The sequence below is a fragment of the Aethalodelphis obliquidens genome, unplaced genomic scaffold, assembly GCF_003676395.1.
Source record: "Aethalodelphis obliquidens isolate GAN/ISIS:26980383/991018 unplaced genomic scaffold, ASM367639v1 scaffold1, whole genome shotgun sequence".
Classification (NCBI taxonomy): domain Eukaryota; kingdom Metazoa; phylum Chordata; class Mammalia; order Artiodactyla; family Delphinidae; genus Aethalodelphis; species Aethalodelphis obliquidens.
Window position 1 is genome coordinate 79646670 of NW_020837945.1, and position 26649 is coordinate 79673318.

Here is a 26649-nt window from a genome sequence, read left to right on the forward strand (position 1 = left end):
TGGGAGATATCTTTATTGGAAATTAACATGTGCAGAAATTTTGCGGAACCTTTAAGAACTCGTCTGTAATTTAATGAGTTGCCTGAAGGACTCTCATAGCCAAGGCTCAGAACAGCCTGACCTTTGAAAGCTGCTTCTGGTCCAAACATTTGGGGTTAATACTTGAGGAATCTGAAATATTATTTTCCCCTCACACCGTTCTTTTAAGAGAGAGACATAAAAGAAACAAGAGTCTCCCTCATTCAGGGATGAGTAGGAGGGGAAAAAACCCCAACCAATATTTAAATAGGGAAACTGGCAGTTCTGAATAAACAAACCAAGGCCCACAGTGGAATGATTCTGCACTGCATTTGCCTTTAAAAAGAAAGGAAGTAAGGAAGAAAGAAAGATTTCCCCCTTTTCCTCCTCCTCCTCCTCGAAACTCAGCTCTAAAGCTAAGAGGACTGTGCTGCGTGCAGCGCGTTGTAGTTGTAGCACAGTCTGTTCTAAACACACGCAGTATCTGTGATACTGGCACGGTAGGCCTTTAGAATTCCCTCCGGCTGATCTCTTTAAACACAGACAGGAGAGATTTTTTACAACGACCTTGAAGCGAGCTGGGCCGGGGGGAGGGGGGGCGGAATGAAGACCTTAAGAAAATGCAAAGCACAAACATGTATTTGGCTCACGGAATTTTGTAGAACACACGCATACACACACCCACATACACACACGTTTCTCGCAGCAAGAAATTTCCTAAGAGTCAACAATAACAGAAAGAGTAAACCCACCACTTGCTGTCCTGGAAAGAAACAAACCAAAACAAATCCTTTGAACATGTCTCTCAAGTGCAGGGGAGCGTCCTCTCAGTAAAAGTCCACGGGGAGAAAGAAAATTGTACCCTCCCCACCCCCCAAAAAATGGGGGTTGGGATGTAACATATACGACAAAAAATTCAAGCTTCTTTCAATAGTATCAGTATTAAAAAATAACACATCTTCCGTAAAGCGCTTGAGAGATGAGATTGGGGCAAAAACACTCAAAACAAAATCCAACCGATGCGGGATCCTATGATTTACGTAACATCACAAAGTTGCAAAAGGCAAAAATCAGAAGCAAAAATCCGAAACCCATCAAAATACAATAACCCCAAATCCCGAGCCACCACACCAACAAGGAAAAAAAAAACAAAAAACAAAAGTGTCCCAAATAAAAATAAAGCAAATGAACCCACCGAAAACTGCTTGGCAAATATTTTTCTCGTGGTGCCTAATATTCTAGCTGGAAAGAGCTGTGGTGTTTATTGTTTTTTTCTCTTACTCGCCTCGAAACCTACTATATATAACAGACTTTTCCCAAAGGTTCGAACCTCTCGCTCCCTTTTGTGTGTTGAGCTCGAGGAGCTGAGTTTACGGGGAAGAGAGGAGGAATTAGCCCCAGACCCCGGGAAAGCAAAGCGCACTCCCCCTCTTATGTCACCGAATAGCAAATTAGTTCTCAGAATTCCAGAGGCCGAGCTTTGCTACAGCAAAGACGCCGACGTCACAGAGGAGGCGCCCACGTGACGGTGGCGGAGCAGGCTGTACCATCGTCCGGGGGCCGGGGAGGGAGAGCCGCCGTCTGGCCCCTCGAGCCTCACACCGAAACCTCCAAGCCCGAGACGCCCAGCCTGTGAGGAACCCGAAATATGCCGGACAGTGGGAAAATATTGTGGCTTTGAGGGTTTTTTATGGGCCAAAGCAGGCAAAAGTCGCGGAGAGCTGACACCGAGTCCTCCCCTGCCACGTAGCAGTGGTAAGGCCCGCAGCTCAAATTCCGAGAATTGAGCTCTGTTGATTCTTAGAACTGGGGTTCTTAGAAGTGGTGATGCAAGAAGTTTCTAGGAAAGGCCGGACACCAGGTGATTATTGCTGTTGCTGCCGCCGCTGCTGCTGCTGCTGCCGCCGCCGCCGCCGCTGTTGCCGCTGGTGCCGCTGCCGCCGCCGCTGCTCATGATCATTATTTTACCTTTTAATTCTTTTTTTTCCGCTCTTGCCAAATGCTTTGGCTACAAGTTTCCTATGTGTATCTATTGATGTAAATGTATATATTTATTTATTGTAGCTGTCAGGTGTTAAAATAAATGCCGAAGATTAGTCCCACGTCTCTCCCACTCTAGGATATAGATTTTTATATATTTACTATTTTATTCTTGTTGTCTTTGAGTGAATTGGCCGGTTTGGGGAGGCTTTTGCCACCCTCCCTTGTGTTGTTTTGGTTTTTGAAAAGGAGGTGGAGGAGAGGAAGGAGGGGAATTAGGGGGCGGCCGGAGCAGAAAGGACGAGACAGTGCTTGGGGGGGTGGTGTTTCGGGCAAGTCTGGGGGCTGTCTGGCCCCAGACGGCGGAGAGGACGCGCGCTAGCGCTCTCGCTCTTTCTGCTGCTGCTTGCGTACGGCTTGTGATCTCGCTGGATTCGTGCGGCTGTGTTTTTTCCCTCTTTTCTCGCTTGCAAACTGCCTTCCTTGCTCCCTCGCTCCAGCTTCGCCTTCCCTCCCTCCCTCCTTTCCCTCGCCTCTCCTTCCTTCCCCTCTCACGTCCTTCTTGGTCACTCCGGGAGGCGAGGAGGGAGGCTGCCCGCTCGCTCGCCCCGCTGGCTCCCTTCCACCGGCCTTGGTCCTCTAGATTCCCTACCTCCGAGCCGAGATTTGGGAGGAAAAATGCAAGCGAACTCCTCGTTTTGTTTTTATTTTTTGTTTTTCATAAACCCAGTTGAAGTATGGGGTTCTCCTCTTTCTTTTCAGAGCCGTGATCTTCCTAACGAGATCCGAGTGTTTTGGTGTCCCCTTCCCCTGCGTTTTGGGGGAGGTTTAGCTTGCCTGGGGGCGGGGATGTTGAATACTTTGAAAATTATTCTTTCTTGGTTGCAGTCTAGAGAGTCGGGAAGCCCCGCGCGCTCCCTCACCCCATCGTGGGGAGGGAAGCTTGTGGCGGGACGGGGATTTGGGGGGTGGGTGGGAAAGGGGTGCGCGTTTGCACCTGCGGTGCTGTTCAGCGTGCGGGGACTCCGGGAACCTTCGCAGGACGGCCCAGCCAAGCGGGAAGGTGGCGGGATTTCTGGCGGTCGCGGTGTTTGTATTTTGGGCGCTTCGTGACTCGGTGTTAGCTCCCAATGGCTGTTCCCCCGCTTTCCTAAATTTTATTTTTCCCATGGTGCAGGCTTTGTAAAAACAAACAAACAAACAAGAACTGCGGGCCGGAGAGTAGCCGGCGTCAAGGCTTCAGATTCCCGAGGTCCTTGCGCTGGGCGAGGGGAAAAACAAACAGCCCCAGCCCGCGGTCCTACGTGCGAGACCCGGGAGGAGAGAAGGGCACTTTGTGGCCCCGGCTGGGGGATCTGGCGCGGGAGAAGGGGGCGCGGGCGCGAACGGGAGATCTTTGTGAGTGATTTTGCAAAAACGGATTGCGAGGTTGGTTGGATTTGCAACCTGTGGCTCTCCTTGAGGGAGTAAGAATGCGGGAAGGCGGCGGCGGCGGCGGCCCGGGGAGGGAGTGGGTGGGGAGTTGGAGCCTCGGAAATCGGCTGCGCTGGGGAGCAGCGGGAGCGAGTGGCCACCCCGCTGCCGGATGCAGTGACCGTGGTAAACGTCTTGAGAACTGTGGATTGCGTTGCCTTTATGATGCCGTATTATCTTGGAACTCTGGCCAAAAATGGAACTAGTGTGGCAATAATGAGTTTTAAAAGCTATCCTATGGAAAACAAATACACAAACCTACAAATTAAAAAAAAAAGCATGAAAAAGACCCTTTTTATGTTGTGCACTTTCTCGAAATGTTTGACTTGGTGGTGGGGGTCCTGACAGCTGAGCCGAAGGAATGACCCCAAAGTGGGTGCTCAAAGTCCAGAGCTGTTACTGGGTCCCTGACCTCTTCTGTGAGCTGGTCATCCCCCCCCCCCAGGAAACTGATTTAATCCTTTATGGATTTTTTGTTCAGTTTATAGTTTCCAGGAGGTAAATCTTGTAATGCTTTAGTCTTTTTCTTTTTTTTTTTTTAAGTAAAATGTCAGTAGATGCATTTTTTTACTTAAAAAAAAAGTAAAAAGAAAAAAAGTGGGGCAGGAGAGAAGGAACCAGGGAAAGGGCTGTTTAGAAATACAGTTTGTGGCTCTGAGCGATGCCACCGGCTTCCTCTACAGAGACTGCCAGTTTCCCTTTTTCTTTGCAAGGTGTGTGTGGTTTTAATAAATAACTTTAAAAAAAAGTAAGAGGGGGGCCCGCAGGATCTGTCAGGAGACAGGTATCTATTTTGCTCATTATTTACTACTAAGAGCCTTTGGCACAGGAACAGAGCCTCGTAAATCTGCAACCCAAGTTGAAGTTCATCTGGCCCTAGTCCACCCGCTATTCCTGGAGGTAGCAAACATGAGCTCAGAGGAACGAGGTGAAATCACATTCTTGCTTTAAAATATATGTGTTTTCTTTTAAAAGGAGAAAAGATATTTGTCTCTGGGGGAGGAGGAAATGGAAAGGGAGTACCAGGAGATGGGCATTCCCTTGCTAAAATGACTGTAGTTGAGTCTTCAGGCCAAAATAGAAACCTGAAGATGGGAAATAGTCCTCCCTCCCCCCACTTATAAATAGAAGGTTCCAATATCCTATTTGGAAGATTTCCAATAGTGCAGGCCCAAGCACTGACTGGTTTTAAGGGTCTGTTGATAGTGACAATAAGGCTAGTAGCTGTTTGTAAAAACCGGGCAACTTGAAGAAGGCAGCTAGAAGTGGGAATTCTCCAATTGGCCATTTCCTCTGTGCTCAGTTTTGAAGGGTTCTACCCCTTGCTTTCTTGAAAAGCCTGTCCCATTTTTATTGTGGGTTTGGTTGACAGGAATGGGACTCCAAACTCTTAAGCTGTCGTTTGCTGAGCCTTAAAGAGTTCCAGTTATTGGTTGAGTAAATGGTAGCCATGGCTAGATGTCAAAATTCTTCCTTCCCTCTCTCCTTTGCCGGGTAGCCACACTCACAACCCACTTTGTTGTGAAAAATTTAGCGATTCAGAGGAGGTGGTGCGGCAGCGCCACCCCTCGGTGGGTGAAACTATCTATTTGCAAAAGTCAAATATTTGAAAAATGTTGTGAAATGACCTTTTGAGGATTTTTTTTTTCTTTAGGAAGGGGAGATAAAAGTAGCTTTTTAACAAGGACTTTGTAGTTGATCTCTCAAAAGGAGGGAGAAAAGCTAGGATGGTGTCATAATAGGCGAAGTAGTTCGAGTGTGTGTGTGTGTGTGTGTGTGTGTGTGTGTGTGCGCGCGCGCGCGCGCGCTCTCTCTCTCGGGAATGCTTGCCTGGTTGGCTTTAAGTAGGGGAGTTCTGGCGGAGGTAGCCCCCCTTCCCTCTTGGACTTGACCTCTCAGGGCACCCGAATTCTGCTGTCTGTCTGATATTGAGACAAGGAGGAATGTTTTGGTGTAAAAAACCATAGCGACTGGAAGTCCTGTAGTTTTGCTGGCGGTTGAAGATGGTGTATGCGGGGGTGGGTCGGGGAGGGAGGTTTGTGGATGGACTGGGGCAATGGTAGGCTGATCCGTAGCCGGGTTTGGAGTCCTCTGGGAGTCAAAGTAGTGTGGCGCGTGCCAGTTGCCTGCACTGCGCAACAAGTGGGAAAGCCACCGCAGTGATCCGAGCGAGGGTGCTGTGTTGTGGGAAAGCTGGCCGGTTTCTCTTCGCCCCACTGGAAGCCAGGAACGGCTCCTCCCAACCCTCCCCGCCTCCCACTCTGAGACGAGAGCCCCACCAAAAGACCACCTCATCCCCACTCCCCCATCCCCGGCTTAGCCGAGCGCTGTTAAGCCTGCCCTTGGCCTCCAGGACCCCTTTTCTACGTGGGAATCAGTTTATTCCCGACTGTTTTGCTGGTCGACCAGTGTTTGGTAGAAAGCTCTGGTAATGCCGTTGACTGCCTTCTGCTTTTTGAAGACATGTGCACCCTTTCTTTCTCTTCCCAATACATTCAGCCTTTCGGGCTGGAAGAATCAAGGTATACTACATGAACGCAGCTCCAGATACCGCGTTTTGGTTGCTAGAGGCCTGAGCATCGGGAAGAAGGAATTACATCTAGTAAATTCAGTGTTTTCCAGCTTTGCCCTATGGAGGCACCCCCCCCCCCTTCCCTTAAGAGACAACAACAGCAAAAAGGTGGGGGGCAGTCGGGTGTGGAAGGCTGTGGTCGCGCGGCGATTTTCGCACGGACTGAGTCCTCCACCTAGTGGTGGGTCCTGGCTGAGTTCCCCGCCTAGGGCAGTGGACCGACCGCGTCACCTACGGGTCCCCAAGTATCCCAACCAGGTGCTAGGACTGACAGAGGGGAGGGTACCCTCCAATGAGGATGACACCCAACCTCCAAAGTTTTGGTACGATGGATGAAAATTAGAAAGCCTGCGGATGCTTGCTCCATTCACAGCCACTCAGCGACGGGCATCTGTCTCCGCTAAGAGAACCGAAAAGTACCCGATTCTGAAAACACGATTTCCCAGTCTCTGCGGCCTCTCCCCCGGAAAAGTCAATACTGGAGGGATGCCACAGGGGCTCTAGGACATATATCGCTTTACAGTTGAGGAAACAGGCCTGATGAGAGGGTTAATGGCGAGTTAGTGACCTAACCGGAACCAGATTTTAAGCTTCTGAATTCCAGGTCAGTGACTTAAAGTCAAAGGCGAGTTTATCTCCGCCCCTTTGAGTTATCTAAGAGAAAGGAGCAGAAGTCAGAGGGAGCCATGATTTTAACCTCTTAGGTAACCATTGTTGGAAAGGGTTCCCCAGCTGTCCCCGAGGAATTTGTTTAGAAAGCATGGCCCAAGATTTTCAGTCACAGACATGAAAAGCCTACGGTAGTGCTCAGGGGTGGGAGTCTTATTTCTTGGGAGGGGGCTGTGCGTTGTGTTAGGGCGTGATTAAAGCCCAGTCCCTAGACTTGCAGAGATGCACCTCGCTGCTCCCGAGGCTCACATTTGGATCCTGAAATAGCTCTCTTCCCCTTCTTTCCAAACTTTGATTTAGTGGCTTGGCGAGAAATCAGTTGTGTGTGTGTGGGTCCTATGGACCGGCAGAGTGAAATCCACAACAGCTTCTCAGCAAAGTTTTCTTTCTCGGAGCTCAAATTTTAAGATGGCAAACGCGCGACCGAGTGCTGGCGGCCCCTAGCGACCGCAGGCGCGCACACCCGCGGGAGAAGCCGTTGTTTCCACCGCCCTGGTCCGCCGGAATCGAGTTCCGCCTCTCCCGCTGCGGGAGCTGTTGGAGGCCGCGTCGGAGAAACGCGCCTCTGTTCGGGTTGGAAACGAATCTGGGGACGGGTTTGAAGAGCGGTCAAGTTTGACTCATCGCTTTCCAAGGACAGTTAGTGCCTTCCATCTTCATTAACGTGAATAAAGACCTTGGCTGACTTCTGTCCAGATCGGATTTTTAAAGGCATTGTTTGTCTGGGGAGATCATGCCTCCCCCCTCTCCCGCCAGACTTTTTGCAAAGGCCGAGCCCGGTCCAGCCAGGATGGCCAAAATATCTTTGCTCGTGGTCGGCTGGCATCGACTGCCGGCCCTTTCTGGAAGGCTGTCACGAGCTGGGCGCCTGGGGAGCGTCCTTTCTGCAGCTCCTCTTCAGATCTTGATGATAAAACACATCCCTCTATTTTATTGCATTTCCTAGAAGCTTGCAGGCTTGCAAGAGCGCTGTTGGCAGGAAGTGTGATAGAAATGAAAGTCAGGACATAATGTCCCTGAACACCTCCTCGGTCACCCAAAGCGACTGCCAAGGCCACCGCGTTATCAAATTCACTTTCATCTACTGTCTTCCTACCCTCCCGCCCCCCAGCCAAGAGCGCGAGGAGTGTTTCTCCCCCAAAACAAAAACAACTTGGCGTTTTGACCCTACCCCGCCACCTCCAGATCACCATGGCTAGACCCGAGCAGCTCATTAGCTGAGACGCTGCGGAGAAAGGGAGCGCTCCGAAAGGAGCCCTGATGCTGGTTCCACTGCGGCAGCTCCAACCTTATTAAGATCCCCCGTCCCTGCCCCTAAAGAGTGCTCCGCACTTCCACATTCTCCTTTGGATTTCTCAACGAGTTATTGGAGTTATTAGATGACCAATAATCCAAAACCCGAACGGGATATTGAAGGGGGAAGGGCGGAAGGCATTCTCCGAATCGGGAGACTGTGTCTAAACTAGGTCAATGGGAAGGAGGGGCGGGGCGACAAGGAGTTGTCGGTTTTAAGCCTTGATGGAGGGCTCCCTCTAGTGTTAGGCAGCGGTAAAACATGATTAGGTTTGAGCTAGTCCTGGAACCACTGGCCTCCTAATTTCCAATAAATGCATTTACTTAATTTTAGCTTCCCTTCCTAGATTCTCATCCCATCCCATATTAAATTTCAGCCTTCGCTTTCACCTTTATCCCACCGGGCGAAGGGATGAGAAAGTGGGATTTTATGAAGCCAGAGAGGCCCAGTCTTTACTGACCCCGCCTCCGCTGCTGATGTGATGCGCGGCGCACTGTGACGCTACCCGCCAGTTTTAGGAGTGGACTGCGGCCTTACAGGTTGCATCTTTCGCGCCCCCTACTCCCCACCTCCCGGCCCCCAAAAGTGCCCCTCGGAGCCCGATACTGAGACCGATTAGGCGATGGCGCCCAGGGATTATAATTCCGAGAAAGGCCACGGGAAGGCGAGGCAACCTTGGAGCGCGCCCATGAACGCGATAGGGTTTGCGCCCAGGGCCCTGCCGAATCCCGACCTTTTCTCTATGGTTTCGGAGAAATCGGATTCGGAAATTCCGAAATCTGGCCAGATTCGGCCTGACAGCTCCTATTCTAAAGATCTTAGGCGGAAACCGAGCCGAGCTGGGTTCGCCTTCTTGCCAACGTAGGCGGAAGGGGCTTTCGGTTTAGTTTTCCTCCAACTCGGCTGGGCAGCGCTGGATGGAGACCCTCAGTCCTCGGGATTCCATCTTTTTTACCTTGAGGCCTCGCCTAACCACTCCCTTTAAAACAGGGGGAGGGGCGGGGGGCAAGCAAAATGAGAGAAAGAAAGATAAAAAAAGACACACCAGGCAAACAAACACCGGAATTCGGCAACTTGAAGTCATGAAATAAGCCGGGGATTGGACGCGAAATCCTGGGTTCTAGACCAGCTGTGCCTGACTTTCCCTATTTATAAAATTGTTATGGGGAAAGGGTTGAACTAGGTGAACTGTAGGAGTTCTGGACCGGGAGCGGACGAGGTATTTAGGGGAAAGTGTGCCGTATTCCTCGCGAGCCTCCTCCCCGGGCGCCCACCCCCTCCGCCAACCTCGCCGGGTGAATCCCCGGCGGCCCGCGCGGCGCAGGCTGCGATCCTGGCGGCCGTCCGGGCCGGCAGCTTCCTGGAAAGTTACTTCTCGTTGGAGCCGGCGATAGGCAGAGAGTGTTCTTTGAAATCCGCTGAGTTGAGATCGACTACGTTCCGGGAATGAGAGGGTTGTGCCATTCCCCTCACTGCCCCCTGCCTTGACGGCGTAACAGGAAAAAAAAAGAGAAAGAAAAAAGGCACACATAATGTTCGTTACCGAGGTGCACGAAAAGTTTTTTTTGAATGTAACCAAATTAAGGGCTGCCACCGGGGTACCGCCGGGCCTCCGCCGCGCCTGCGGGGGCTTCGAGGTGGACGGGCCGCGGTGCGGGCAGCACGCCCGGGGGTGGGCGGTCCCTGGCAGACAGGTACGGTGTGATGGGGGTGGGCGAATCTGCGGATCTGCGCGGGCTTGCCCTGGCCGCACGGCTCGATTTTGTGCCCTTGTGTGTGAGCAAGAGACGGGGGCTGCCTCTGGAGGCGGGAGGGAAAGGCTGGGGTCTTTCATATTGGATGGCTTTGCTCTCCTCACCTCTTGTCTCTCTCCCTCTCCTTTATGCTGTCTTCTTTCTCTTCGACTTTTTGGAGGGGGAGTTCCCTCTTCTTTTCTTCTTCAGACCCTTTAAAGGATCTGCCTTCTCAAGGTGCCTCATTGAAAATACACAGGGAAAGCGCCAAAGGGAAAGTGTGTGGGGTGAAAAAGACCATGTTTAGCTCTCACTTGGTGGTTTCCGCGACTGGGGCTGGCTGGGGTGGGGAGAGCCCACGTCTGGGCCCTTGCAGATGTCAGTTTCTCCTTGACAGCTCTGCTCTCTTGGTTGTTTCTGTGGAATGAGTCTTGCGTTTGGCATTGGTGGGATGGCCGAAGCTCGGAGACGGCGTTCGTCCTGGGCTTTGCTTGGAATTAGTTCTGAGATCTTGGGCGAGACATCCCCTGGAGCCTCGGTGGCCTCCGAGCAAATGGGGGCTGGTATTGTTATCAGACACAATCATGGATGGGAAGGAGCTGAGTGGTCCCCAAAACCAAACCAGATGCTGTAGTGCTCCCACACCTGCAGCATCTAGAGGGCGGCAGCGTTGCCCACGCCCACTGTAACCCACATACTCACTAGTTGTGGGGCTCCGAAGACAAAGCTAGCTGAGAAAGGAGTGGACTTAATAAGGACAGGGGCCTTAGTGTATGTGCCTTGTTTTTGGTCAAGCCAGGCCGAGAGGTTTACAGTGGAAAGTGGCCAGCCTAGGGCCTGGCTGACAGTGGACCCAGGGGAATTGTTCTGTTTGTTTGTTTCATTCCGCATCTGGAGGGAGTCATTGCCACTTGTCAAGGTGAAATGGCAAATCTGGGCTTCCTGTGGTTCCCAAAGTCTGTGACTGGAAATCCACAGGCAAGATGGTGTTTGAAGCTTGTTCCAGGGCAGCCTTAGGTATTCCAGAAGGGTTGAGGGATCTCTTCCACGGGGGAAGAGGGGAAGGTTTATAAATAAACCTCACATGTGTCTTCCGCATTCGTTTTCCAAGGAGACCATCCTTGGACTTTGGTTAGGACCCATTCAGTGTATCTCTCTTTGCCCATCTTGAGTTAGAATGGGGAGAGGAGGAAATAAATAGGTTCTTTTGTCTTTTTCTATCCTCTCCCTTCCCCCATTTCCTTCCCCCATCCCCACTCACTCACATGCACACATTAACCTTGAAGCCGATGAGACTGAGTGACTGGCACTTGGGACCACAGAGAAATGTCAGAGTGTTTGGTTACAGACTCAAGGAAACCTCTCATTTTAGAGTGCTCATTTGGTAAGACTCAGCAGCCTGGAATGGGGGCAAAGTGCTTGTGTGAGGGAAGGAACTTAAAAATGAGATTCACCCACATCAGGGTGCTGTCTTGCATGTTCTACAGCACGTAGGCTGATTTGGAAAGGGAACAGGAATTTAAGCCAGAAGACCTAGGGCCAGGTCACTCACCATTTATGTGGCCCAATATGACCTCCCTGGCCTCGGGCCCCTTTACCCGGAAGATAACTCTAAAGGGCTACACTTTAAAAAAAGTCGGGCAAGGGGGGTGTGTGTGGTTTCAAATATTGTTCTGTTTTGCAGCCCACATGTGATCATAAATGATAGTCTTTCACCTATGCTTTAAATTATTTTGTTTTAGAGAAACCAGTTTGGAGAGGGTCTATATTTCCTAAGCGCTTCCTGGCCGGTTCTCAGCTAAACCTCACAGTTAAATCTTTCACCAGCAGGGGGAAGCACAAACTCGGAAGTTTGTAACCCTGTATCTGGTCTTAGGCCCAAGAGGGATGGGAGGGGAAATTTCAAAAAAGGAGAGAAGAGTAGATATACCATCTCAGGCTGTATTCTGCAGATTCCTTATTCTGTCTTAAGTGTTTCAGCTAGTCAGGAAATACTGCCTAGCTGTTTGTCCTGAGCAAGCCACTTGAACCCAAGTTTCAGTTTTGTCATCAGTGAAATAGGGATAAAGATGTTGACCCTGTTGGCCTTGTGGAGTCATTCTAGGCCTTGAAAGAGAATATTTTAGCAGGTTTTGAAACGCATCCAGAGTTTTTAGGCCCCTGAAGGATCATTCTCATTAGTATTGAAAGCATCACTTTTATTATTTTTTTCTTTCCCATAAACTCAAGGGCCTTTGGATGGCATACATTTTTTACTCTGAGAGAGGAAATAAATGTGTCTACGTATATGTAATTAATGTATGAAATTGTATTCCCAGTACTCAGGGTAAAAACATTATTATCGCATGGCTTTGGATGCCCGTTGTTTCCATAAGAGCCGAGCTGGGAAAAATGTTTGCTAGCTTGTGGTAAAACCGCACCAGCTGGCAGGCTGCAGCTATCAAAGTAAAACTAAATATGTGTGTCCTAAAATAAGACTATAGTGGACAATCTTACATTCATGAAATCAATTTCTGTTTGCTTTTTTATCTTCCCTGCAGGTTTTAAGCAAAATTTTGGACTGTGAATCAAGGCATTGGGTAAGTAAATTGAATTATGTGCTTTACAATTTTGTGGACAAACTTTTCTTTTAATTTGCCAATGTATGTGTCTCTGTGAATGGTGCCACTCTTCATTAGATGAGATAAAGGAGAGCCGATTGCCTGTCCGTCACACCCAGCCCCCACCCCTTTGCCCCTGCGTTCGACTGTCTTAACACTGTTGTGCGATCACTCATTCCCTTACTCGTTTCTCGGTTCCCATTAATTTAGCCACCTACTATGCACCAGCAAGGCGCTAGGTGCTCAGGATACAGTCAGACAATCCTGAAGCCTAGCAGGGGAGAGACAGATGGTGGCTGGGATAATGAAATGAGATGGCGATGAGAATAGCTACGATTTTTGAGAATCTACTGTGGACCAGGCACGTATCTCTAAGTTTTACAACCGCCTAGGAATTACTACTCCCATTTTGGGAAACTGAAGCCCAGAAACCGTAAAACAGCTTGCTCCAAGTCACACAGCCTGCAAAAGGTATGGCCCATGCGCTAACCTTCAAAGCATGCTTTCTCTCCCCTGTCACACACTCACTGCCTCTCAATGCTGGCAGCGTGTTTGGTATGTGGAAAAAACATTCAACAAATATTCATTCCCTCCTCTTTCCCCAATAGGGTTTTCTGTTAACAAGTTGGTTAAAGATTATTAGCTCATTGTACAGACATGAAGAGTAATGCCCAGAGATGGGCCATGAGTTGTTCAAAAGCAAACACAAGGGAGCGGGCTAAGCCACCTGCTCTCACACTCCTGGTAAGAAGGAAACAGGTTCTGGAGGACTAACAAGATTCTGACCTTTTCTTTCAGGTGAAGAAAAAAATGGCCTCGCCGGCTGACAGCTGTATCCAGTTCACCCGCCACGCCAGTGACGTTCTTCTCAACCTTAATCGCCTCCGGAGCCGCGACATCTTGACGGATGTTGTCATAGTGGTGAGCCGGGAGCAGTTCCGAGCCCATAAGACGGTCCTCATGGCCTGCAGGTGAGGGGTCTGGAAGCGGAAGGTGGATGATGGATATAAGGGGAGCGATGGTGCCGGCTGCCAGCGTGGAGCATGGAGGCCTCTGGCTGTGTTTGGGATCACATCTCATTTTTCTCCAGATCTCCAGCACGTGGCCTGGCCGAGTGGGTTCTCAGGAAGCAAACGAATGAACATACTTTTAGAAAAGAAAGAGTTTCCATTCTGTGGGGATAGAGGGAGAAGAAAGCATATACTGTCTCCGGAAGCGATGTGTTTTGGGCAAACATGGAGACTAACTTCAGTGAACCAGTGAAAAAATGAAAAGTGAAAGCGAGTTTTAAAATATTTTAAGCAAGTTAATTTGAGATCTTTTGCTCTTTTTTTTCTATGACTGTATTTATTTATACCATGACTATATTTCTATGGGTGTTTCCGAGCATATGTAAGTTGGTGAAAGTGAGCTGGCTAATTCTTCATACTTGACAAGTATTTCAAGTGTTCAGAGCAATTTATGTTACAGCACCTCCCTGGATCTCCATAGTGGCCTGTGTTACGGATGGCACGATTAGCTCCATTTCATAGATGATAAAATGAAGACATTCACAGGCAAACTGACGTAGAGCCAGGGATCTTGATTGCTAGTAGAGGACTTATTCAACATCTACAACAAGCACCTTTGTTTTAAATAGTGGAGTGGTTTATATAGAGAGAAAAAGAATAGGTAACGCTAACCAAATGCTTACTACGTGCCAGGCATCAATCTGTCCCCTTCACATTCTCATTCTTGCCCTAGGCCTGTAAGGGAGACACTCTTGTTTCTGCTTTGCAGAGAAGGAAACCAAGATGCAGGGAAGTGAAGTCTCTTACCCAAGGTTGCCTAGCTAACTACTGGGTGAAGTCTAGCTCACTTCTGGCAACACACTCAGAAAGAGCAGAATCCAGATGACAGTCCGGAATTTTGGCCTCTCACTGAGTGCTCTTTCCTCTACCAGACACCATGGTACCTGGAGGCTTGGCTTGACACTGACTTGGCTCTCCTAGGAGTATTGACCTTGTGATAGTCTATGGACTTGGAGAAAATCAGTAAACTGTAGATGTAGGCATCATTTTATTTGTCATCAATACCCAATTTGCTTCTAAAAAAATACAATAAGGTTTAAAAACTAAGGATAATGTGATGGAACAAGAAAAGAAATGCTTATCCCAAAGATATAAACTCAAAATAGTTACTGCAAATGAGTGCTAAATTTAGCTCTGGTAAGCTGTGCAGTTAAGACCAAAAGAATACAGGTTCTGTGACTTTGTGAAAATCACTTGACCTCTTTTTTTTTTTTTTTTTTTTTTTTTGCGGTACACGGGCCTCTCACTGTTGTGGCCTCTCCCGTTGTGGAGCACAGGCTCCGGACGCGCAGGCTCAGCGGCCATGGCTCACGGGCCCAGCCGCTCCACGGCATGTGGGATCTTCCCGGACCAGGGCACGAACCCGCGTCCCCTGCATCAGCAGGCGGACTCTCAACCACTGCGCCACCAGGGAAGCCCTCACTTGACCTCTTTGATCTTAGTTCCCCCATTTGTAAAGGGAGAGAAGGATAGAATCTACCTTGCAAGGTTATGAGGAGCACGGGATAGTGTATGTAAGTGCGTAATGACTCTCTGGGATTTAGTAAATTCTCCATAAATGACAACTATTATTAATTGCCATGGAAGCTCTGGAGCTAGGTCCAGGGGAGAGGGGCTGAGCGTCCGTGGTGACTGTAATTGATAACAGTTTCTATGTGTCTGTTATAGTGAGACATTTCTTTGTCTTACAGTGGCCTGTTCTACAGCATCTTCACAGACCAGCTGAAATGCAACCTCAGTGTGATCAACCTGGATCCTGAGATCAACCCGGAGGGGTTCTGCATCCTCCTGGACTTCATGTACACATCTCGGCTCAATCTGCGGGAGGGCAACATCATGGCCGTGATGGCCACAGCTATGTACCTGCAGATGGAGCATGTTGTGGACACTTGCCGGAAGTTCATCAAGGCCAGGTGAGTTGCTGCCTAGATGGAAGCCTCGGAGATGGAAGGGATCAGACAGGGTCGGAAACAATTGATAATGCTTGCACACAGAAGAAATAATCCTCTGTGATACGCCACAACCTACCTTTCCACTGCTTTTGCACACTCCTGCTACCTAGATATGCCGTGTGCCTCCCCACTTGTTGCTTCCTTCCATTCACTTGATAGACCCTTTCCTTCCACCCATCCTGCAAGACCACGCCTGGATGCCAGCTTCTTCATAGATGTTTGTGCACTTATCACTTTGCTCTTTCCTCAGCTCTTCAGCTGTGTCTGAAAGCCTTTTGCCTGTCTTTTAGACTTTGCCTCTGTTTTCACTATTTGCATACATGTTTTAGTTCTCCTTTAGGCTTCCACTGTAACTATTTACATATGCCCCTTAGTTCCCCCACCAGACTGTGGGCTGCTTTACTCATCTTTTATGTCACCCTGCTGCTACTAGAGAGAACATTTATTGAATTAAATAGGGTTCACTGGGTCTAGCCCCCTACCTGAGGGCTGGTAAGACATGACTATCACGGAAAGATGAGGAACCTGAGAGCCAAAGAAGGGAAGAGCTTTGCTAAGTGGAACAGAGACTTGGGCCTTGACTTCTATAGAACCATTGGATTCAGCTACTCCAGGATAATTGCATCCCTTCTCAGACAGAAAGGTTTGCGGCCTCTGTTTGAACATCTCCAGGAGCCAGGAACTCAGTGTTCCCAGAGCCGTGCAGTTCTCCCTTGGATAGTTTGAAAGCTCTTCTTTACAGCGGGTTGAAATCTGGCTCCCTTCACCTTCACTCCTTGGTTCTAGCTCTGTTAACTGTGATCAGACTGAGCTGGCCTATTTTTCACCCACATAATGTCCCTTCAAGTATACGCAGCTTGAGCTCTTTGTCTCCTGTGGGTGATAATGGTGGCAAGATCATCATTATGAATGCTTTCTCTGGGTCAGGCCTTGCGCTTGGAGCGTTCGGTAACTTGCTCCAGGTCACAGAGCTGCTAAGTGGCACAGCAGGGACTGGAAACCAGGTCTGGCTGCTGCAGAGCCAGGGCTTCCTACGCTGGCACGTGCTGCCTGTTCTCCAAAGTAAACTCGCCCACGGCTCCAGGCAGTATATAGAGTGAGTCCCTTCTTCACAGGGCACCAGTATAACAAAGACCCTCCAAACGTGTAGCACCAACATCGTATAAGTTCTTCCCTCCCTGAAGCTCAGTTTCCAGGTGTGTAAAATGGAGACAGTAATTCCTGATCTACATCCCTTCTGTAAGGATGAAATGAGATAAGGACTCTGATAGCTTTATATTCTGTAACATTTGAATAATTATAGATTCATGCATATGTATACATATGGGACTTAAACATGCAAAATCACGTCTAAACAGGCACTGATTGTGTGGGTAACTCACTTCCCTTCTCTGGGCTTTGTTTCCCCAGCTGTGGGCTAGATTGCTAGACTTTTAGCAGAACTGCCTTGTAACTGCAAGTGTTTCCCTACTCCAGAGCCACATTGCCCAGGTCTGACTGACTCAAGTGCAAATGTGGTTTCATAGACCAGTGTCACTTGGAAGGTTCTGATTTGGAGGCCGGGGTCTTCTCTCTTTTTGCTCCTGCAGTGAAGCAGAGATGGTCCCTGCCATTAAGCCTCCCCGTGAAGACTTCCTGAACAGCCGGATGCTGATGCCCCAGGACCTCATGGCCTATCGGGGCCGGGAGGTGGTGGAGAACAGCCTGCCCCTGAGGAACGCCCCTGGGTGTGAGAGCAGAGCCTTCGCGCCCAGCCTGTACAATGGCCTGTCCACGCCGCCAGCCTCCTACCCCATGTATGGCCACCTTCCGGTCAGCAGCTTCCTCTTCTCCGACGAGGAGCTGCGGGATGCCCGGATGCCTGTGGCCAACTCCTTCCCCAAGGAGCGGACCCTCCCCTGCGACAGTGCCAGGCCAGTCCCCAGTGAGTACAGTCGGCCGGCCATGGAGCTCTCCCCCACTGTGGGCCACAACAACGTGTACTCACCCAAGGAGGCAGCCCTGGAGGAGGCGCGGAGTGATATGCACTACAGTGTGGCCGAGGGCCCCAAGCCTGCTGCCCCCTCGGCCCGGAGCGCCCCGTACTTCGCCTGTGACAAGGCCGGCAAAGAGGAAGAGAGGCCCTCGTCGGAGGATGAGATCGCCCTGCATTTCGAGCCGCCCAATGCACCCCTGAACCGGAAGGGTCTGGTGAGCCCGCAGAGCCCCCAGAAGTCCGACTGCCAACCCAACTCACCCACGGAGTCCTGCAGCAGCAAGAATGCCTGCATCCTCCAGACCTCCGGGTCCCCTCCGGCCAAAAGCCCCACTGACCCCAAAGCCTGCAACTGGAAGAAGTACAAGTTCATCGTGCTCAACAGCCTCAACCAGAATGCCAAACCAGAGGGGCCCGAGCAGGCCGAGCTGGGCCGCCTTTCCCCTCGAGCCTACACTGCCCCAGCGGCCTGCCAGCCGCCCATGGAGCCCGAGACCCTTGACCTCCAGTCCCCAACCAAGCTCAGCACCAGTGGGGAGGACTCCACCATCCCACAGGCCAGCAGGCTCAATAACATCGTCAACAGGTGATTTCACAGGCAGTCCGGACCTGGGGTCGGGGCTCACCGGGGCAGGGTTCTGGGGTCACTTCTGATGGGTGCAGGGCGCTGTGTTCTGCTCTTGCCTGAAATGCTGAGCACATTGGAGGTATGGGCCAAGGCCTATTGATTGAATTGGCCTAAGTGAGGAAGGACCTTGAGCTTCGGTATATTTTCACAGAGAGAGAGAATTCCCCTCCATGGTAGGTGAGCATTCCAAGAATCCCAAGCTCCTGCAATCTCTGTGGCAGGGGGGAGTCCTCTTACTGTGCCTTGGACCGAGGGAGGCTGTGGACTGTAGCACTGAGGGGAGGAAACTGGGCCCAGGAGTGGAGTTTGGGCTCAGTGTGGCCCCCATCAGTGATCTCGATGTGTCTGCTATTTGGAGGTAGGCTTGGGGATAAATAACTCTGTGGCGTCAGATTCCAACTGGCCTCTGGGCTGCCCTGAGCACAGGGAAGAGGGGATGCAAAAATGCCAGGCAGAGCGCTCTGCCCTGCTCCAGCTGCTGAGGCCCTTTCCTCCCCGCCCACAGGTCACTGACCGGCTCCCCACGCAGCAGCAGTGAGAGCCACTCTCCGCTCTACCTGCACGCCCCCAAGTGCACGTCCTGTGGCTCTCAGTCCCCGCAGCACGCAGAGATGTGCCTCCACGCCACTGGTCCCACGTTCCCCGAGGAGCTGGGAGAGACCCAGTCTGAGTACTCAGATTCCAGCTGTGGTGAGTTCCTTCCCCTCCCTCCCCTGGCCTCTGCCTCTGCTCCACAGGCCTTGTGTTTCCATTTTATTTACGCTGTTGTCATTGATTGGGAGAAGCCCCTGGTTGGAAGTCCAATGGCATTTAAATCAGCAACCCATAGTCCCGCTCTTGACCTCGTAGGGAACTAGTTGACCAAAGCAAGGGTTGGGGAATTTGAGTTAATCTGGGGGACTACAGAAGGACCACACAGCCTTTTCAGCTTCCTTCCAGCAAAGTTGGCTGTGGGGCTGGCTATAACTAGCTCCCGGAGCCTTCTCAGGCCCACTGGACCCCAACCGATTGGTGTGCATGTTGGTTCACCCTGCTAGGCTGTACGTTCCAGAAGGAGAAGCATCCGGCCTTATTCATGCCTGCATTTCCCATCGGGCCAAGTGAGTCTAGCACAGAGTAGGCGCTCAGTTATTGTCAGCTGAATTCGATTAGTTGAACTGATAATTAATTGACGTTTCTGGGTAGTGTGTGACTGGCCTCCCCAGTTTTTACCTCTTCCTCCAGCTCTGTCTGTAACAGGATAGCCCAGTGATGCCTCTTCAGGGGTAAACAACCATGATGTGTCATTTCCAAATTGTTAAAACAAAAGAAAAAATCAGTTATTTACACTCAGAGGCTTGGCACAGGGTCATGGACCGATAGTTGGGAGAGCAGGGACTGTCCCCTCCTGGCCCTGTGGCCATTTGCCTTTGCTCTACACTCCAGTTCCTTCTCTCTGGGCCTGTGTTTCTACTTCCACCATCATCTTTGGTCTCCCTATCTCAAACTGTTTGGGAGACATGAAGTCCAGATAGGTGCAAGGGTGACCATGGTCATCATTAATTCCTCCTTTGATGACCTCAGAGTATCTTTGACTTTGATTCATATCTTACATTCCTATGATGCTTTATGTTATACAACGTGATCCTGCGAGGTAGGCAGGACAGGGGTTTATTATCCTGATTTTGGAGATAGAGACACAGACAGAGGCTGTCTTACCCGAGGGCTTCTGTGTATGAATGTAAGTAGAACTATGACCTGATAAGGAAAGTCAGTTCTCAGAGCTCTCGAGAGAAGGAGGTGCCAAGCTTTCCTCAAGCTGGCGCAGGCCACGTGGGTACCTGTGGGTTTGAGTTTCCCTCCTATACCTTAATATTCAAATCTGTCTCCTTTCGCCTCCACGATCGAGACTCTAAATGCTAAGAAAAAGAGAATCCGCACAGGCCCTTTGCTCTGGGCTCCCGTGAACCCTGGGCAGACAGGGCGCTGGGGGCTCAGTTTGGCCCTCGGGGGAGCTCCAGAGTGGGGAGGCCTCGGAGCCCTCCCTCCCTTCCTTGTGGTGCTGACGCTGGTGCCCCCTCCCACCCTCCGACAGAAAATGGGGCCTTCTTCTGCAATGAGTGTGACTGCCGCTTTTCTGAGGAGGCCTCCCTCAAGAGGCATACGCTGCAGACCCACAGTGACAAACCCTACAAGTGTGACCGCTGCCAGGCCTCCTTTCGCTACAAGGGCAACCTCGCCAGCCACAAGACCGTCCACACGGGTATGGCCCTGTACACCCTGCCCCCACTCCCTGAGCTCACCAGGGTTCCCCAGGGGCAGGACGGGGAGAGCATTCTCGAGAAAGCAGTGTAGGGCCTCGGTGCCCTGTGGGGTGAAGCAGGGGGCAGGTGCTGCCCTGGCCTGAGTGCGGGCCTAGCCCCGCCACGTCTTTGCTTAGTGACCCAGCCACTCCCCACATCCTTTGTCTTTCCTCTGACAGGCTCTGTCTTGCTTCTCCACCTTTGCTGGGGTCAGAAGTGTTAATCCCACTGCACAGGGGAAGAAACTGGCTGAGAGGGGCAAAGTCGATTCGGTTTTTATAAATCAGAAAAACGCTAAAGGCCTCTTGATTCCCTCTAAGGGCTTGTTCCTTATCAACGCACATTCCTTTCCCAGGTAGCGTCTAATAACCTGATTGTTGTCCAAAGTTGACTCTCTCCTGGTATTTTAAATGGGTCTATTATCCCAGAAACTTTCCATGAAGGAAGGCTCGGCCCTTCTATTGGTTTCCTCTGTCTGAGCAACTACTCCAACTCGGGCCCCAGCTCTCGTGCAAATGGAATCCAGCTGTAGTTGCCACAAGCGGAAAAGCGTGTTTGTTCTCAAGGAGAGAAACTAGAGCGGCCTGATTGTGTCTCTCTGGGGAGTGGGTTGATGACTGAATCAGTCTCACCCAAGGGAAGAGCTAGAAGAGCCTTCCAGGTCGTCTAAACTCACCCCTCGGGTCCCAGAGAGGGAAACTGAGGCCCAGAGAAGGAGAGTGACATGTCCACATCCCACAGTTAGATAATCCCCATGAAAAGGCTGGTTTTTGGAACCTCGCTCCCTCCTTGTCCCACACCCTGCGTCCTTTCCCTCCCTCCACGTCACCACCTGCTTCTTGAGCCTGGCCGTGGGCGAGGTGTGCTGGTGCGTGTGTAAGAGAGGGTTGGCAGGCAGGGGTGGCCAACCCCTGACGCCTCTCTCTGACATCTTCCAAGGGAAGGAAAGCCAAAGTGGCCCCAGGAAGGGCAGCTTGCTTTGAAATCCAGGGCCCGGGGACTGTGGAGACCTCTGCTGAGTGTGGCTTGCCTTTTCCCCTTCTCTCGGTAACAGGTGAGAAGCCCTATCGCTGTAACATCTGCGGGGCCCAGTTCAACCGGCCAGCCAACCTGAAAACCCACACCCGAATTCACTCCGGAGAGAAGCCCTACAAGTGCGAAACGTGCGGAGCCAGATTTGTCCAGGTGAGCAGAGGGCGTGGGGAAGGACCCTAGCCCCGGGTGCCGCTGAGAGGCTGCGGCGTGTCTGTAGCCCACCCCGGCAGAGCCTCTCACTTCGCTCTTTGCTCTCCTGCGCAGGTGGCCCACCTCCGTGCCCACGTGCTCATCCACACTGGCGAGAAGCCCTATCCCTGTGAAATCTGTGGCACCCGTTTCCGGCACCTTCAGACTCTGAAGAGCCACCTGCGAATCCACACGGGAGAGAAACCTTACCATGTACGTTAGCCTCTCGTGGCTGCTGGCTGGCCTGGGATGGGTGCGGAGGGAGGGCTAGGGCCGCAGGACTGTTTGCTCTAATCTCAGTGGGATGACCACTGAACTCGAATGGTCCTAAGACAACCAGCTTGACCTTGGCCTGAGTCTTCGTTTGCTCATCTTTAAAGTGGAGGTGTTGGGCTAGGTGATCCGGGCCTTAGGAAAGAGGTCTGGATTGTGAATACATAGATATCAGAGTCATTCATTCATTCCACAATCGCTTATTGAGTGCTTCCAGCACGGCCCTAAACTGGGCTAGATGTCTACTTCAGAGGAGCTAAGGTGTTTGAGAAGGGGCAGTCAATAGGGTAGGAGGAGAACCAGAAGAATGTGGTGATACAAGGGAAGAAAACAGAGAAAAGGCAACTGCAGGTGACCAGCAGCGAAAGGCCATGATCGGGCCATTGGAATCACAGTGTTCTAGGGCAGGGTCTCAGCCAACTATGGCTTGTGGGCTAATTTTTGAAATTCCATGAGCTAAGAATGGTTTTTATACTTTCAAATGGCTAAAAAGAAATCAAAAGAATAATATTTTGTGACATACAAATTATATAAAATTTAAATTTCAATGTCCACAAATAAGGTTTTGTTGGCACACAGCCAGGCTCACTTGTTTACGTATGTCTCTGGCCTCTTTCACACTATAATGCAGAGCTGAGTAGTTGTGTCAGAGAATATCAGGCCCACAAAGTGTAAAATATTTACTGTCTGGCTCTTTACAGAAACAGTTTGCCGATCTCTGCTGTAAAGGGGAAAGATACTGGCCAGGTAGCTGAGATATCTGGGTTCTTATTCCAGCTTTGACAATGACCCTTTTTAGGGCTGTGGGCAAACCCTGACCCTCTCACTGGGCCACAGTTTTCTTTCTCTATGAAATAGTGAGGATGCTGTAGATGAGCAGTTTTCAAACTGTGCTCTTTCAATCATTGAGGTTCTGCAACCCCGCAGGACAGGACGGGAATGAGACAGTAGCAGTCTCTTTCCCTTTCCAGTTTCCATTTAATTTGAAAAAAGAGTCCCATGGTTTACAGATGTGGAAACTACTGTTATAGATGAGGCTGGCTTTGCTGAGTTTATGGCATTGCTCTAGGTCGTGATGGGCACAAGGACGAATGAATGAATCGTTAACCCATATCGCAAATGTTAACCTGAAAAGGTGGTTACTTTCATTCAGTTGTTTATCAATCCTTGAGTGAATATCTTCTTACTTGCTTTTGTTCTTGGGCAAATTAATTATCCCCTCTGTACCTTAATTTCCTCATCTGTAAAATTAGCCTGATAATAACACCTACCTCATGGAGTCATATTAAATTAATAGATTCCCTGAAGTGTTCAGAACAGTGCTTGGCCTATAGTCCAGTACATATTTGCTGTTTCAATTATTTTGTGGGTGTTTAGATGCACAGGAATGTCAGAATTAAGAGTGACCTTCAGAGTGTATTGACTCAGTCCCTTACAGAAGGAAAAGCCAAGGCTCAGAGAGAAATGCCGCACTCAGGACGCACAGCGGTGGGTGCCATTGATATGAGGGGCCCTTGTCTCCCAAGACCAGGGCTCTTTCTACTCACTGCCTGCCCATTTAATTTTTCTAAATATATTTCCTTTTTTTTAATATATATTTCCATTTTTATTTTAAAACATATTCTCTATATGAACATATTTTATTACACTTTTATTAGGGGATAGTTTTCTGTGCTTTTTTTTTTTTTTTTTTTTGCGGTACGCGGGCCTCTCACTGTTGCGGCCTCTCCCGTTGCGGAGCACAGGCTCCGGACGCGCAGGCTCAGCGGCCATGGCTCACAGGCCTAGCCGCTCCGCGGCATGTGGGATCCTCCCAGACCGGGGCACGAACCCATGTCCCCTGCATCGGCAGGCGGACTCTCAACCACTGCGCCACCAGGGAAGCCCCTAGGGGATAGTTTTAGATCTATAGAAAAGTTGCAAAGATAGTATGGAGAGTTCCCGTATGTACCCAGTTTTCCCCTGTTGCTAACGTCTTCCTACTAGGGTACATTTATCACAACTAATGAACCCATTCTGGTACGTTATGATTAACTGAAGTCCATACTTTATTTGGGTTTTCTTAGCTTTTACCTAAAGTATTTTTCTGTTCCAGGATTGCATCAGGTTACCCCATTATATTTAGTCATCCATTTTATTTTTAAAGAACTTTCCCACTAAAACCATTATCATCCATTCATTGAATCAAAGCAAGAAACAGCTCTGCTTGCTAATGCCTTCTTAGCTGATCTGAGGTGTACACACTAACTTAAAGGAATATAACTATTTTTTAAGCATATCCTAGATTCCAGAATTTTTATGAATTCAGACTGTTCTAATCCATTTATCCAAATATGTTCAGATTTATTGCATAATTGTCTGAGGTATATTCTATTAGGAACTGGGAAGATTATAAAGTTTAGTAAGAAGTGCTCACCACCATCAAAGGATTCCCTACCTGAGAAGGATGCTAATGCATGGGTTGGCAAGGCTATCTGGCATTACATGGCAAGGCTAGAAATCTTACAGAAGTCAAAGGAAAGAGGGATTATTTTCATCCTGGAGGGATTCAGGAAAGCCTTAAAAATTTGGGGAGTCTGCATCGGAACTGCATTTTTGGTTTAGACTTGAACTTGTGGAGCTGAAGCAGGGAAATTCATCTCAAGTGGGGTAAAAGCATGACCAACACTTTGGAAAGCAAGGAAGGGACATTTGTACACAGCTTACTTGTCCCTTAGCAGAAGCCAGAATTCATGTGGGTTCTCAAACTGGCCTTCCAGAGGGAAGAGCTGCCCCATCCCTTGAAGGGAGAATCTCTCCTTCTCAAGGTCCTTGAGTAATGACATGTTTCTTGAGTTGATGACTAACGGTTTGCCTCTGGTTCTCTTCCAGTGTGAGAAATGTAACCTGCATTTCCGTCACAAAAGCCAGCTGCGTCTTCACTTGCGCCAGAAGCACGGTGCCATTACCAACACCAAGGTGCAATACCGTGTGTCCGCCACTGACCTGCCCCCGGAGCTCCCCAAAGCCTGCTGAAGCATGGAGTGTTGATGCTTTCCATTCGAGCCCCTTCTCAGAATCTACCCAAAGGATACTGTAACACTTTACCATGTTCATCCCATGATGTAGTGCCTCTTTCATCCACTAGTGCAAATCATAGCTGGGGGAGTGGGGGGGTGGGGGAGGGGCGGGGGGAGGGGGAGCCACGGCCGCTCCCCTCCCCCACTGCCGTAAAACATTAAGAAAATAATACTGCTTCTTCTCCTATGTGTAAGGCGAACCATGTCAGCAAAAAGCAAAATCATTTTATATATCGAAGCTGGGGGAGTATGCAAAAGTTCTGACTTGACTCAGTCTGCAAAATGAGGAATGTATATGTTTTGTGGGATCAGATGTTTCTTTTGTATGTAAATGTGCATTCTTTTAAAAGAAGAGACTTCGGTATGTTATCAAAGAGAGGGCTTTAATTTTTTTAACCAAAGGTGAAGGAATATATGGCAGAGTTGTAAATATATAAATATATATATATATATAAAATAAATATATATAAACCTAAAAAAGATATATTAAAAATATAAAACCGCGTTAAAGGCTCGATTTTGTATCTGCAGGCAGACACGGATCTGAGAATCTTTATGAGAAAGAGCACTTAAGAGAATATTTTAAGTATTGCATCTGTATAAGTAAGAAAATATTTTGTCTAAAATGCCTCAGTGTATTTGTATTTTTTGCAAGTGAAGGTTTACAATTTACAAAGTGTGTATTAAAAAAAAAAGAACAAAAAAAGCTGCGGAAGGAAAACTGTGTAGTTTTGTTCTAGTTTTCGGTTTGTATATACCCGTACGTGTCCTACGGTGCCTTTTTTTCATGGAAGTTTTCAGCGGGCAACGACCGCACCATCCCTTTTGGAAGTGTAGGCAGACACAGGGACTTGGAGTTATCACTAACTAAGCTCTCTTTGGGAATGTTTGTCTCATCCCATTCTGCGTCATGCTTGTGTTATAACTACTCCGGAGACAGGGTTTGGCTGTGTCTAAACTGCATTACTGAGTTGTAAAATATAGCTGTACAAATACAAGAATAAAATGTTGAAAAGTCAAGTCGGTTTGTTCTGGGATTTTTTTCCTTGTGCAGGAATTGAGACTTGGATGAGTCTGTTTCCCCAGCTCTTCACCTGGTGGGAGGTGCTCGCGGAGCGCAGCCGCCACTGGCCACGGGGGCTCAGAAAGGCAGAGGCTGGGGCTTGCTCCTGCCGGCCGGGCAGGGACCTACACCTGTGGCCCCTGGCAACAGGCTGGACCAGAGACTGCAGATTCTGGTCATGAAGCGCTCAGGTGGGGGGTTTTGGATGGACCTCTCGCCTCTATCTCTGGCCAGTTCCCTCCTCTTTCTGTTTGTTTTTTGTGGTTGTTGTTTTAACCAGCTTCATTCATGTTATTTCTCACTCAGCACTCTAGGCTGAGCTTCAGATAAATGACCTCAGTTATAGCCCTTCTGACACCAATGTATGTGTCCTTTCCTCCCCTGGGCCTTGGAGATTCTGCCCTTTCTGTGAAGTGAGAAGGCTCATCCCCTCCTGGCTTCATAAACAGTTTCTCTCTGCTGGGGTCCAAGGACAGTATGGAGGCATCTGCCTCAACTCACGCATTCCTCAGCCTTGGTGTCTTTGGAGACTTTTTGCTGTCTGCTGTGTGATGGACAGACATCTATAGACCCAGAAACTTCATGCATTGATACGAGCCAAGCCAGTCTCCAGCCCTGCAGAAGTGTCCCAAGAACTCTGTGCTGGAAGTCAGCCGCCTCCTCCTGGGACTTGGGACAACCATTCCCTCTCTGGGTCCCCTTCCCAACCACCCCTGAGGGGATTGGATTCACTAGATTGTTTATGATTCCATAATTCAGACATCAGTTCACCCTGGCTTACTTT

The 26649-nt window shown here is 49.6% G+C and overlaps 1 protein-coding gene across 2 annotated transcripts; it reads left to right on the top strand.

Annotated features, from left to right (window-relative positions):
- The first annotated feature begins 1808 nt into the window (after positions 1 to 1808).
- Positions 1809 to 25822, top strand: BCL6 (BCL6 transcription repressor). 2 transcript variants are annotated; one of them, XM_027109116.1, is made up of 10 exons: positions 1809 to 1879; positions 12280 to 12318; positions 13138 to 13310; positions 15101 to 15322; positions 16951 to 17922; positions 18470 to 18654; positions 20039 to 20206; positions 21301 to 21431; positions 21546 to 21683; positions 24615 to 25822. In XM_027109116.1, the coding sequence occupies exons 3-10, from the start codon at positions 13150 to 13152 to the stop codon at positions 24756 to 24758; spliced, it is 2121 nt and encodes a 706-aa protein (XP_026964917.1). In that variant the 5' UTR covers positions 1809 to 1879; positions 12280 to 12318; positions 13138 to 13149; the 3' UTR covers positions 24759 to 25822. The 2 variants fall into 2 exon arrangements, with proteins under 2 accessions (XP_026964917.1, XP_026964907.1); XM_027109106.1 differs by lacking the exon at positions 1809 to 1879 and adding an exon at positions 2996 to 11123.
- The last annotated feature ends 827 nt before the right edge of the window (positions 25823 to 26649 follow it).